The sequence below is a fragment of the Chionomys nivalis genome, chromosome 5 (genome assembly GCF_950005125.1).
Source record: "Chionomys nivalis chromosome 5, mChiNiv1.1, whole genome shotgun sequence".
In the NCBI taxonomy this organism is placed as follows: Eukaryota; Metazoa; Chordata; class Mammalia; order Rodentia; family Cricetidae; genus Chionomys; species Chionomys nivalis.
In genome coordinates this window covers 59,757,029-59,769,409 of record NC_080090.1, presented here as the reverse complement: position 1 = coordinate 59,769,409, position 12,381 = coordinate 59,757,029, and the positions used below count along the sequence as shown (strand labels likewise).

The following is a 12,381-nucleotide window of genomic DNA, read 5'->3' as shown; positions in this document are numbered from 1 at the left end:
CATCATCCTTACGTGCTGCTGTGGTAGGGACTGCCGGTGTGGGCGTCAACCAAGGCGTCCTCAGCCTGTGTCTCCCACGGGCTTGCACATCTTATCCCGGCTTTGAGCATCCTGCGGCTGCTGAAGGGCAGCTCAGGAGGGCGGAAGGGAGAACTCAGGGAATCACTGTTCTCTTTTCACGTGACCTGGTTCTAGCCCAAGGCTGGCCTTCTGTCTGTGGATCCTCAGGTCTTCCCTCTTGGTTGAATTTCTGGGTGTTCAGGGCTGACTTAGCTGGGCGAGGACCCAGCTCCTCTGTGAGCTGGGACTTAGGAATCCTTAAGAGACAGTTATTATTATTATTATTATTATTATTATTATTATTATTATTATTATTATATTTTCTTCTTTGAAGAAATAATTCAATTGGCTAGAATAGCCTTCGGGGTCGACTCCACTATAACTTTGGGAGCCTCACCTGCCTCCCTACCCTTTGTTTGTAGGATACTGAAGTATCATCCATCTAAGAAAGACCTTCTGGAACCTTCTCCCAATCTGTTGTTGCAGCACGTCCTCTTTACAGTTAGAATAAGCTCAGCCTACAGCCCTTACGTCCTTTGTCTCTGCCTTGGCTGATCAGACTGTGGGCTGTCAATCACACTTGTGTAATTTCCTATTTTTGGTACTTTGCAGCCTCTAAATGTTCCTGCTGTGTAGTCGAGAAGTTTTTAGACCTTTCAGAATCATTTATTAAGTCAGAGCAGGTTATAGCCTCCCTCTAGAAAATTCAATTAAGTGAAGATGAAATAAATTAGCGACATTCTGACTTCTCCCCTCTCCCCTCTCTATGACTAAGCTTGTGTTTGATATTATTATGTATCTGGGCATAGAAAACATAATTTGTTCTGTCTCCTTAAGAATGAGATCTGAAAACTATGCCCTGTGGGCCGATATCCATTTTGCAAATATTTTAGCCACAGCCATACCCATTTATTTGAGTGACACCTGTGATTAGTCCCCTGCAACAAAGGGAGTAACCACGTGGTACACAAACAGTCGACTACACAAGCCAAGTAAAGTGCCATCTGACCCTTGACCCCTGCTTTGGAAGGTACGGGTACCCTCTGCAGCCCTGTGTCAGTCTCCTCTCCTTCTCCCTCCTCTTTCCTTCCCTGTTGTTTCCTAATTCTTCATCATGCTTATTACCATATCACAATCTAAAATGGCCTCGTTTACATTTCTTGTTTCTTGCTCGTACCCATAAATACCATGATTGGAGGGAGCCTTGAAATGGAAGAAACTCAGTGGGCCCTGACTTAGATGAGGGACTAGTTAGAGCTGTCTAAGTAGTGATATTGTGCTTGTGTTTTAACAAGTAAAGCTTGCCTGAAGATCAGAGTGCTGAGCTAAGCCACTAGAGGCCAGGGAGTGGTGGTGTACACCTTTCATCCGAGCACTAGGGAGGTGGAGATAGGAGTAATATGGCTGGGCGGAGAGAGGAGTACAGGGCAGGAAGACAGGAGCTCAAGGTAGTCTGAGGTTTGGTGGAGACAGATGCAGTCAGGAGATGCAGTCTGAGGGCAGGATTGCCCCTCCGGTCTGAGCATTGGTAGAGGTAAAAGAACTCTCTAGTGCAGGTTGCTCTGCTTCTCTTATCGTCAGCATTAACCCTATATCTGACTCTGGGTTTTATTAGTAATACCAATTAGAATTCATGCTACACTCATTAGTTTGAACTTTTGCAGTAATGGTATAATTGGCCATTCCTTTTTGCCTCTTCAATCTGATTTGTCTAATGCATACCAAGGCTTGTCAGATCAATTTTATTGAAATACACTTAGTTCCCAGTGCTGACTCCTTCAACAGTCACCTGCCAATTGCCTACAGAATCAAGTTATGACTCCTCGCTGCAACCTTCGCCTGTCTCTATGCATGTACCGCATGCTCATTTTCAGTGGTTTTCACTAAGCTGTTTGATTTCTTTTTTTTTTCTTTCTCTCTCTCTCTCTCTCTCTCTCTCTCTCTCTCTCTCTCTCTCTCTCTCTCTCTCTCTCTCTCTCTTGGGTTCTTCTCAGTAACACAGTCTTGCTCATTCTTTATTGCCAAGAACCTTTTGGTAAACATCTTGAACCTTGTGATCAATCTAGCTTTGTTTTCTTTCCTTCCACTTCCCCTCTTTTCTTCCCCTCCTCTTCTTTTTCCTCGTCCTTTTCTTTTTGATACATAATAATAAAGAAGATTAAACAGTGACATTCTGCATTATAGGCACACTACCTTCCCTCCTCTCTATGCCTGTATAGTTTATGAAGTTTGTGTAATATATTAGTATACATGTGAGCAAAGAAAATATATTTGTTTTGTCTGAAGAATAGGATCAGAAAACTACGGCCTATGGGTCTTTATCTGTTTTTCAATTATTTTATTTGCAAAAATAAAAGTCTTGTTTTTGCAGTCTGCATGCCCACCCTCTCAAGTCCTTGGTACTACAGGAATAGTCCACCATGCCAGCCCTCTCTTGTTTTAAAACATGTTGTTTCTTAGTTACTTTTCTATGGCTGTGATGACCAAGGCAACTAATAAAAGAAAGCTCTTATGTGGGGCTTACAGTCTCAGAGGGTCACAGTTCATGACTACGGTGACCAGGAGTGTTGCAGCAGACAGGTAGGCATACCATTGGAGCAGTAGCTGAGAGCTCATATTTTGAGAAACTAATGTGAAACCAAGAGAGCCAAAAGGGAATGTCATAGGTTTTTGAAATCTCACAGTCTCAGTGAGACAGCTCCTCCAACAAGGTCACACTACTTAGTAGGTGTATCCTTCCCAAACACTAAGTTTGTCCTTCCCAAACAGCACCAAGTATTCAAATATATGAGCCTATGGCAGGGGTGGGACGGGGGCACTCTCTTTCAAACCATCCCTGAGTGTTTGTTGCATCTGCTTGAATGTTGAAAAAGTTAATTTACCTTTAATTGCTTTTGACTTAGCAAAGATACTCCCTGGTCTATATGTGCCATTGAATTTGCTTTCTCAACAAAATAGTGTTGAGCTATGCACATTGTTACAGTCTTAGTTATTTAACACTAAGGAACAAATTAGCCAAGCTTGTTGTGTTTAAAATAGCACACAGATTATCTCACAGTCTCTGTGTGTCAGGAATCTGGGTACAGTTTAACTAGATCCCTTACTTCAGTGTCTCGCAGGAGGCTGCAGGCCAGGAAAAGTTCACCTAAGACAGGGCTGCTTTCAAGCGCATTAAATGTTTCTGTCAGAATTAAACTCTTTATAGGCTTCTTGGCTGAGGGCCTCTCTTCTGGCCAGCTGTTACCAGAGTTTGCCCTCAGTTTCTTGAAAGGTGGCTCCCTCTACTGTGTGAGAAGAGCCAGGAAGAAAATATGAGCCACAGTCTATTGGGATCCATCACACCCTTAGGATACTATTCTTGCCTCTGCGTCCCTTTGTTAGAAATGATGTGCAGACCATGCGGAAAGGTGATGGAATCTGGTCACATGATCTGGTCACATGGTGTATTGCTGTAACTCATCCTATTCAACTGCTATCTTTAGTTTTTACTTAAAAAAATAAAGTTATTTTATTCAGATGTGTGTATGTGAACCTGCATAAGTTTATATATGCCAGGTATATGCAGGAGCCCAGAGCAGACCTGGAACTAGAGGAAGAAGTGCTTGTGAGCCGCCATTTGGGTGCTGGGAACCAAACCTGGGGCCTCTGCAATAGCAATAAGCGCTCCTGTCTGCCGAGTCATCTCTCCCGTTCCTGGGCACGATGTTTCCCTTAAGGATTTTGCTGTTCTGAGTACATAGTGATGTCATAATATTTGATGTGATGTCATAATATTTGGTGTGAGGGCAAAACATTTGGTGTGTATGGGGGACCATGGTACTCTTCACTGAGTCATTTCCAGTTTGATATACATTCCATCAGAGTGAGCCCTGTTAAGATTTCCTTAATTGACCGGAATTAATTTTGGCCTCTCTAGAGTCCCATAGAATTTCATGACAAGCATTTCACACTTACTGCTTGTCACTTTTTGTAACATAGATTTTGTTCATGTCATATTTTCCTCCTGTGTGTACAGGAGATTGTTGAGAAAAGAAGACAAACTTGTTTGTTTAAAACTGTGCTTAGTAGCCCACACCTGTAATCCCAGCACCAAGGATATAGAGGCAGGAGGATCACCGCAAATTCCAGGCCAGTCTGGTCTACAGAGCAAGTTTCAGGCCATTCAGGGCTACATGGCAAGACAAAACATCTCAAAACAAAACAAAACAAATGTGTTTTTAATTTATATAAACATTTAAATAACATTGATAAATTTTCAATAAATAATAAGTTAATAAATTGTTTGAATAGATTCTGTTTAAAAGCTAGTGCCTAATTTTTTTTAAGTCTTCGTAATTTGGCTCCAATGATCCAACTGTATTTCTTAATTCTCCCTAACAAGAAATTTAGGCAGATAAATTTATTTAACAATTCTCTTTTGATTTTTTTCCTAATGAATTTAGTTCATTTTGATCTGTTCCTAGTGAATTTACTATTTATATTATATACTTAGTATTTTGTCACATACTGAGGCCACATGTTTACTCATTGTAGATTTTATTGATTAAATGGCTAAAGCAGTTTTTTTTTTTTTTTTTTTTTTTTTTTTTTCTTCCGAGACAGCTTTCTCTGTAGCTTTGGAGCCTGTCCTGGAACTAGCTCTGTAGACCAGGCTGTCCTCAAACTCACAGAGACCTGCCTGTCTCTGCCTCCAGAGTGCTGGGATTAAAGGCGTGCGCCACCAACACCCGGCTAAAGCAGCTTATTTTATGATCATAATTATTTTCAAGTACATATTTTTGTTACATTTATATTGTCAGTGAACTGATTAAAGATAAATAAGTAGCCTTTAATCTCAGCACTTGGGAAGCAAAGTAGGTGGATCTGGAGTGTTCAAAGCCAGCTGGCTTACAGAGCAGGTTCAGGTCAGCCAGAACTGCATAGTGAAACTCTGTCTCAATAAATTAAAAGAGTAAATATATAAACACTGATATGTTTGAATTGCCTTCCTCCCCTTCCCCTCAGTGCTAGGTATTGCTGGAGTGAATGGAGCCAGAAGGAGCTCTAGAATTAGAGGGTTCAGAAAAGTCAGTATTTTCCTCCCAGCAAGACTATGAAGAATTCCAAGAAGCAGATGAAACAGGCTCAGAGAACCCCCTCTTGCAGCCAGCTCTCACGGGGGATGTAGAAGGTTTGCAGAAGATTTTCGAGGATCCGGATCACCCTCACCATGAGCATGCTGTGCAACTGCTTCTGGAAGAAGACATTGTTGGGAGAAACCTGCTGTATGCAGCTTGCATGGCTGGGAAAAGTGATGTAATTAGAGCCTTGGCAAAGTATGGGGTGAATCTGAACGAAAAAACTGCCAGAGGTATTTCTTCTTTTGTCAGTATCACTTGTGACCACCTGAGGATGTGTCTCACAGTCTTTGTGACTAGATAAGTTGATGTGCCTGCTTTATATTTTATATAACTATTCCAAAACATTTTTAATTTTGTAGTGAAAACAAACAGTTAAATTAATTTTTTTATCAAGCCCAAACTTATTGGCCAGTTGTGTTTATGCCACGAATGAAAGATTGGTTATAACGTTAAAAAAAAAAAAACTAGTGTAGTTCCCTACACTGAAAGATTAAGCAGTCAGGGTATCGTCAGTGACTCAGTTGGTAGTGTGCACTTTCAGTATGCACAAGGCCATAATGCACCTATTGGATTCAGCCCAGCATTGCAGAGTTGGTTCCTTCCTTTCACCTTTATGTGGGTTCTAGGGATTGAACTCAGGTCACCAGGATTGTGTAACAAGCCCCTTTCCCTGCTGAACCATCTTACCAACCCCCCATTGCACACTAGAAGAGCCTCCAGAATTGAACCCAAATAAGCCTTATTTTCCTTATAAATTAATCCTTTCATAATCATTATGATAATTTAAAGTTGGCTGCTAAAAAAAACTGGTTTTTATCTGATTTAAATATTACTACTTTTTCTTGGTATTCTTTTCTACTTGCAGGAAATATCTCTTTTCCATCTTTTAATTTATCATCTAGTCTATATGTTTTATTATCAGTAGGGTGAGTTTGTTGCAGGAAGCATATAGATGGGTATTGTTTCTTCTTTCCCTGTCTTTTTATCCACATCGTTTAGTTAGGGACTACAAGTTACTTGCATTAAAGGTTATTATTAGTATGTAACAATCTATTCTTGTCATTTTGTTAGTTATTTTCTGTTATATTGTCTTTGAAGATTTGTATAGTTTTGAGGTTCATTTTTTACTTTGTGTGTCTATGTGCTGGATAGCTTTATGTCAACTTGATATGCACTAAAGTAATCTGAGAGGAGGAAACCTCGATTAAGAAAATGTCTCCAAAAGACCAGGCTGTAGGCAAGCCCGTAAGGCATTTTCTTAATTGTGGGTGGTGCTATCCTGGGCTGGTGGTTCTGGGTTCTATAAGAAAGCAGGCTGAGAAAGCCATGAGGAACAAGCCAGTAAGCAGCGTCCCTCCATGGCCTCTGCATCAGCTCCTGCCTCCAAGTTCCTGTCCTGTTTGAGTTCTTGTTCTGAATTCCTTCAGTAATGAACAACGATATGAAAATGTAAGCCAAATAAACCTTTTCCTCCCTAAGTTGCTCTGGTCATGGTGTTTCATCACAGAGGCAGTGACCCTAACTAAGATAGCCTCTCCTATTGCTAAGTTTTATATTTTCTCCTTTTAGAAAGGTTTATTTTTATTTTTCAGTGACTGTGTGTGTGTGTCTTTGTCTATATTTGTCTGTGTATAGGTATGTGCACATGAGTGCAGTTGTCTGTGCAGGTCAGAAGAGGGCACAAGATCCTGTGTAGTTGAAATTGCAAACAGTTGTGAGCTTCCTGTCCTGGATCCTGGAAACTAAATGAGGTTCGTGTACTAGCTCTTAGCCAGTGAACCAGCTCTCCAGCCTCCATTTTATTTTTTATGTTAGCCATTGCCTTTTTAGTTGTAGAAATGGTTGCTTTCTCTGTTCTTGCCTTTCATTATTTCAGTTCTTTGAGTTGAACTTATCTTCGGCACACTCTATAACTAGAAGCAGCCTTTTGTGTTTCGGGTCCTTATGTATAGCTGAGAGCAATGTCATTCCCCAGTGCTGTGTCGGGGGATCAGGAGGAGGTTTGAATGCCCTGGCAGTTGTGAGGTTCACAGAACAAAGCCTGTGCAAGGAGGAGACTGCTCTTCCTGCTTGTCTGATCTTTTGGCTCACTGTGACCTCCAGTGCTGGTTAGTGTTTCAGGACCTCGATACAAGCTAGGATCATCTGGGAAGGAGGAACTTCAAATAAGAAAGTATCTCCATCAGATTGGTCTGTCAGCAAGACAGCAAGGCGTTTTTCTTGGTAATTATATGGGAGGGCCCAGCCCACTGTAGGTGTTGCTCACACCTGGACGGTGGTCTTGGGTTGTATAAAAAGGCAAGCCATGGAGACCAAACCAGTAAGCAGCGCTCCTTGAGGTCTCAGCTTTAGTTCTTCCTCTAGGTTCCTGCCTTGTTTGAGTTCCTGCCTTGACTTCCTTCATAATGGACTGTGAGCTGTAGGCTGTAAGATGAAACAAACTAGTTCCTCAGCAAGTGGCTCTTGGTCATGGTGTTTACCACAGCAGCGGAAAGAAAGCTAGGGTGATACTTCTTATACGCCTCTGTTCTTTCATCCTTAGACTCTTTCTTTCTTTCTTTCTTTCTTTCTTTCTTTCTTTCTTTCTTTCTTTCTTTTTCTTTCTTTCTTTCTTTCTTTCTGTGGGGTTTCCAATCCTCCATCTATATCCTCCTTTTTGGAAGCTAAAGCTCATTGCCAGTGTAAGAGGAGAGGTTTAGGAAGGTCCAATTCTATTTTCACTTCCTTCCTTTTTCTTTATTTTATTCCTTTCATCCTTCCTTCCTTCCTTTTTTCTCTTTGTTTCTTCTTTCTCTCTCTCTACTTTCTTCCCTTTCTTCCTCCTTTCTTTTCTTTCTTCTCCTTCCTTCCTTCCTTCCTTCCTTCCTTCCTTCCTTCCTTCCTTCCTTCCTTCCTTCCTTCCATCAAGATCTCACTATGTAGCCCTGGCCTGGACCTTGATATGTAGACAGAACTGATCTCAGACTCACAGAGATCCATAAGCTTCTAACTCTCAAGTGCAGGGATAGGAAAACGTGCACCAGGTAAAAGATCCAATTCTTATCTGAATGTTTTCTGAAATCCTACTTTAAAAATTTATTTTTACATTGTGTGTTTGTGTGTGTGTGTGCACACACACGCACATACATGCACTCACTATGGTGCACATATGGAGGTCAGAGGACAATTTCTAGGCATCTGTTCTACTATATGAATTCTGTGGATTAAACTCAGGTTCTCAGACTGAGTCAGGTGGCAAGCACTTTTGATCACTGAGCCAGGTTGTTGAGCCCGAAATAATGTTGGAGGATTTTCTTCTCTTGGAATGGTGATGCTGTTAATGTACTGCAAAGTGAGTTTTTTTTGTTTGTTTTTCAAAATGGACTATTTCCAGCAAAGGATTAAAAACATTGAATATTCCTTGGTAAAAAGCTTGTTTAAAACAGTTTTATTTTAAACTGATTATATTAAAATATAAAGCCTCCCCTTCACACCTACTTTTCAGTTGTCACAGTGAATTTAGTGAGTAGATGACACCTTGAATTATTTCAGCTTTGAGAAATCCAGATTTTAGTTTTTATGAGGTCCAGATTATCTCCTATGTGTACTGACTTCTTGGTCATACTTGCAGTGCCTTATCTATAGAGAGTGTCTTTCTCTTAGTGAATCAGGACCTCTGGACCATTCAGCTAATGGAAGATTTCCACCTTCACACTGAAGGCAGGAATGATAAGGGTGGTATCTCGTAGTCTGTGGTCTGAGTATGCCCCCTACAAAAGTCATGTGCTGGGAAATGGATGCCAATGTGGGAGCGCGGGGAAGTGAGTTTTTATGAGAACCTCCCACAGATGGACAGTGGACTAAGGACTTGGAGAGCATCTCTCTGCTTCCCACCGTGTGGGGACTCAGCAAGGTCCACACTAATACTCTGACCTTGGGCAGTGGACTAAGGGCTTGGAGAGCATCTCTGTGTTTCCCACCATGTGAGGCCTTGGCAAAGTCCACACCAACACTCTGACCTCAGACTCCTCACACCTCCACATTGTGAGAGATTCTGTGTTAATTTTATAATGGATTAAGATCGTCAAGAATAAAGACATGACAATGCTCCAGCCAGGCTCTGGCTCTTAGAGTTCTTAAATATTTTGCTTATTGTGATGTCAAAGACTACTAGCGTGGTCTTGGGAAAGTGCAGACTTGCTGGCCTTTACTTTCCATTATATACTATAATAAGGCTAATACCTCCCTCCTAGGGCTTCTGCAGTGATTAAATTAAGGACATACAAAGTCCTTTCGTAAGAGCTTCAACACACGAATTCTTGCTCATCTCTTTTTGCCTCTCTTTGGCTATTTAAGGAAGTCATAAGTCTATTCTTAGGGGTAAGTGTAGTGAACTGTTACAATTTATATTGACTCAACTTCTCTTTTGAAATTTCTCATATCAGAAACATGTCTCAGTCACCCTGGGTACCAGGTCTACACTACATCCAAATGACTCAGGACTATGGCCAGAGATAAGAATTTAATAACACTTCCTCTACCAGCAGTGTGTGTGCATGTGTGTGTGTGTGAGTGCATTTGTGTGCACACACCACACCTGCATTCAAGAGTGTGTGTGTGTATGTGTGTATTTCTTTAAATGAGTCACTTTGGAATTTCTTAGAAATTTAAAGTTACAATCCATTCCCTTATACTTGTCACCAGTTGGCACATTTTCTGCTTTGAGTGACCTGTGAACAAAGCTGACTCTCTCTCTCTTAGCAGGGTCTGTAAGTAAAAGCATTTTCCTTCCCCTGGTAATGGTATAGTGTTTGCAACTTCTGACAAACCAGAGGCTGCCTAAAGCCAGAACATTCCTGGATGCTTCGAGAACAAAAGGGTTGGGTTCTTAAGACAAGTGTTGGCCAGGTAGTCTCTGGATATGGGCCAAATGAGAGCCCCCAGGTCACCCAGCAGTGTACATGTTTCCTGTGTGAAGGACCTTCTGGCTGTGCAAGGCATGGAGCTTGTGTAAGGCACCCTGTGAGCCCCTGACTCCCAAGATCTTTTAGTGAGGACTGCTAGAAGCTTTGGTGTTGGAACCTTAATTTAGATAATTTTTAATTGTGTTCTAGAACCCAGGGCCTTGTGCATATTAGGGAAGCTGTGTTCTTAGCCCTGGCTGCCTGACTTACCTGGGGCGTTTCAGGACAATGGAACAGCAATCCTTGATTTTTAAACAGATCAGTGGGAAAAATTCTTGAAGGTGTACCCTGTGTTTCCCACTTTACTGCACACCTCACTAAGTCCAGGAAATTGCTTTCTAGTTTGGCAAGTCACACTGTCAGATTTAATTCAAAAGATGAATTTGCAAATCAAAGCATACACAGTGATAATGATTTTGATTAAGAGTAAAGCGAGGGTAATTAGAGTCTGTCGAAAGTTCCTTAAAATCGTCTAGGCTGGCGGTTCCGAAGAGGGCGGCTGATAGGGAGATTGCCCTCTTCCTTAGCAGATGTGGAGGAGCTCAGGAGTCAGACTGCCCAGGTTGGTATCTTGGATCCATCATTTTCCTGGCTGCGTTCCTTGAGGCAAGTTTCTGAGCATCTCTGAATTTTAGTTTTCTTGTCTGTAAGATGAGGATTATAATAATTCTGATGCTATAGGGTCTCTAAAATTCAATGAATTTACTATGTAAAACACTTGGTGCCTGGCTCATAGTAACTGTTCAGTATTTGGCTACGTTTACAATCCACTACATAAAATAGTCTGGAATAACAAACATACAGATGTACCCTGACTTGTGATGAAATCATGACCAGTTGAAAGAAGAGGGTTGCCACGTGACTGTGGCTTACTGGCAAGCTTCTAACCAGCGTCCGTCTCAAGGAGGAGAACCATGGCATCTGCCTGTCTGCCCTTCTTCCCAGGATTCAGTTCTGTCTACTCCGCCTACCTAAGTTCTGCCCTATCAAAAGGCCAAGGCAGTTTCTTTATTTGACCAATAAAAGCAACACATAAACAGAAGGACCTCCTACACCAATGACCCAATGGACCCACTATAAAGTACTGTAAGCAGAAACTTAGCTAGCCTGGTTATCATAGTATAGCAACTCTGAATACCAGAGAACATGCTTGGGAGCTGGTTTATTCATGTGATTACATGGTTGCCTGGGAGCTGCTGCTCACTGTTGCTGTCTAGCATCAATGTATCAGAGTATTGGAACACATGTTATGGGCCTTGAAAAGACTAAACAAGTCTTTAAGTGTGCTCCCTACAGAATGTGAATGCCTTTTCTACCACCATAAAGTTAAAAACTGCCAAGCCCTCCTAAATCTGTTTGACCTACCATCTCTACTCTGATAGGGTACACTCTCTTACACTGCGCTGCAGCCTGGGGCCGCCTGGAAACTTTGAAGGCCCTGGTGGAACTGGACGTCGATATAGACGCTTTGAACTTCCGGGGAGAGAAAGCTCGAGACGTGGCTGCTCGCTATTCTCAGACTGAGTGTGTTCATTTTCTGGACTGGGCAGGTAAGGAGCACATGTGATGTTAAGATGTTTGAGGCCATAGTATGAGATGATTGACATTTCTACCTTCCGACTAGATTCTGTATTTTCTGTTGTCAGTCTATGAAGATTGTCTTCATTTTTCTTTTCTCTTTTACTTTGCTCCTAACCACCTGCCCCCCCAGCATGTGTCTTGTTGGTTTACCAACTTCTGATAATTGAAGCAATAAATTATACAATATATGTTTAAGGTTGTTGTCTGAAAGACCTAGGCAAAGTACACTATTACCTAAATGTTTAAATATTTAAATGCTTAAATAATATATTTGTAATCAGTAATATGTTTGACCCCCCAGAGAAAAAGTTGTTATTGAAAATTAAAAAAAATATTTTCTTAGGAAAAGTTAACTTATGGTGTTAGTAACCCAAATCCCAATTACCCTATTGCACAGGAGGACTTCTGAGACCTGTTATTTTCTCAATTTGGCCCCTGGTTATATGGATATTTTGTTTATGGAAATTCATTGAGATGTGCACTTAAAATTTTTCATGTCTTTTATGCATTTTCTATTTCAACAAAGTTCAAAAAATCTATATGCTACCTTGAATTTTGCTCACAGCTTGCTCTATTATTCTCCAGATCTGTAAACCACAGCTTGGAAAGCCTTTAGGAAGACATACCTGTGTAGCTTGCTGTGTGCCTATAGACTTCAAGTCATCTTGTATGGCTAT

General features: G+C 41.3%; 1 protein-coding gene across 1 annotated transcript in view; it reads left to right on the top strand.

Moving 5' to 3' along the window:
• Positions 1-12,381, top strand: part of Ankrd45 (ankyrin repeat domain 45) — a 30,385-nt gene that overhangs the window by 93 nt on the left and 17,911 nt on the right. The window contains exons 2-3 of the mRNA XM_057769999.1: positions 5,065-5,410; positions 11,506-11,673. Coding sequence (XP_057625982.1) covers positions 5,086-5,410; positions 11,506-11,673 — 493 coding nt within the window. The 5' untranslated portion in view covers positions 5,065-5,085. The remainder of the gene's footprint in view (positions 1-5,064; positions 5,411-11,505; positions 11,674-12,381) is intronic.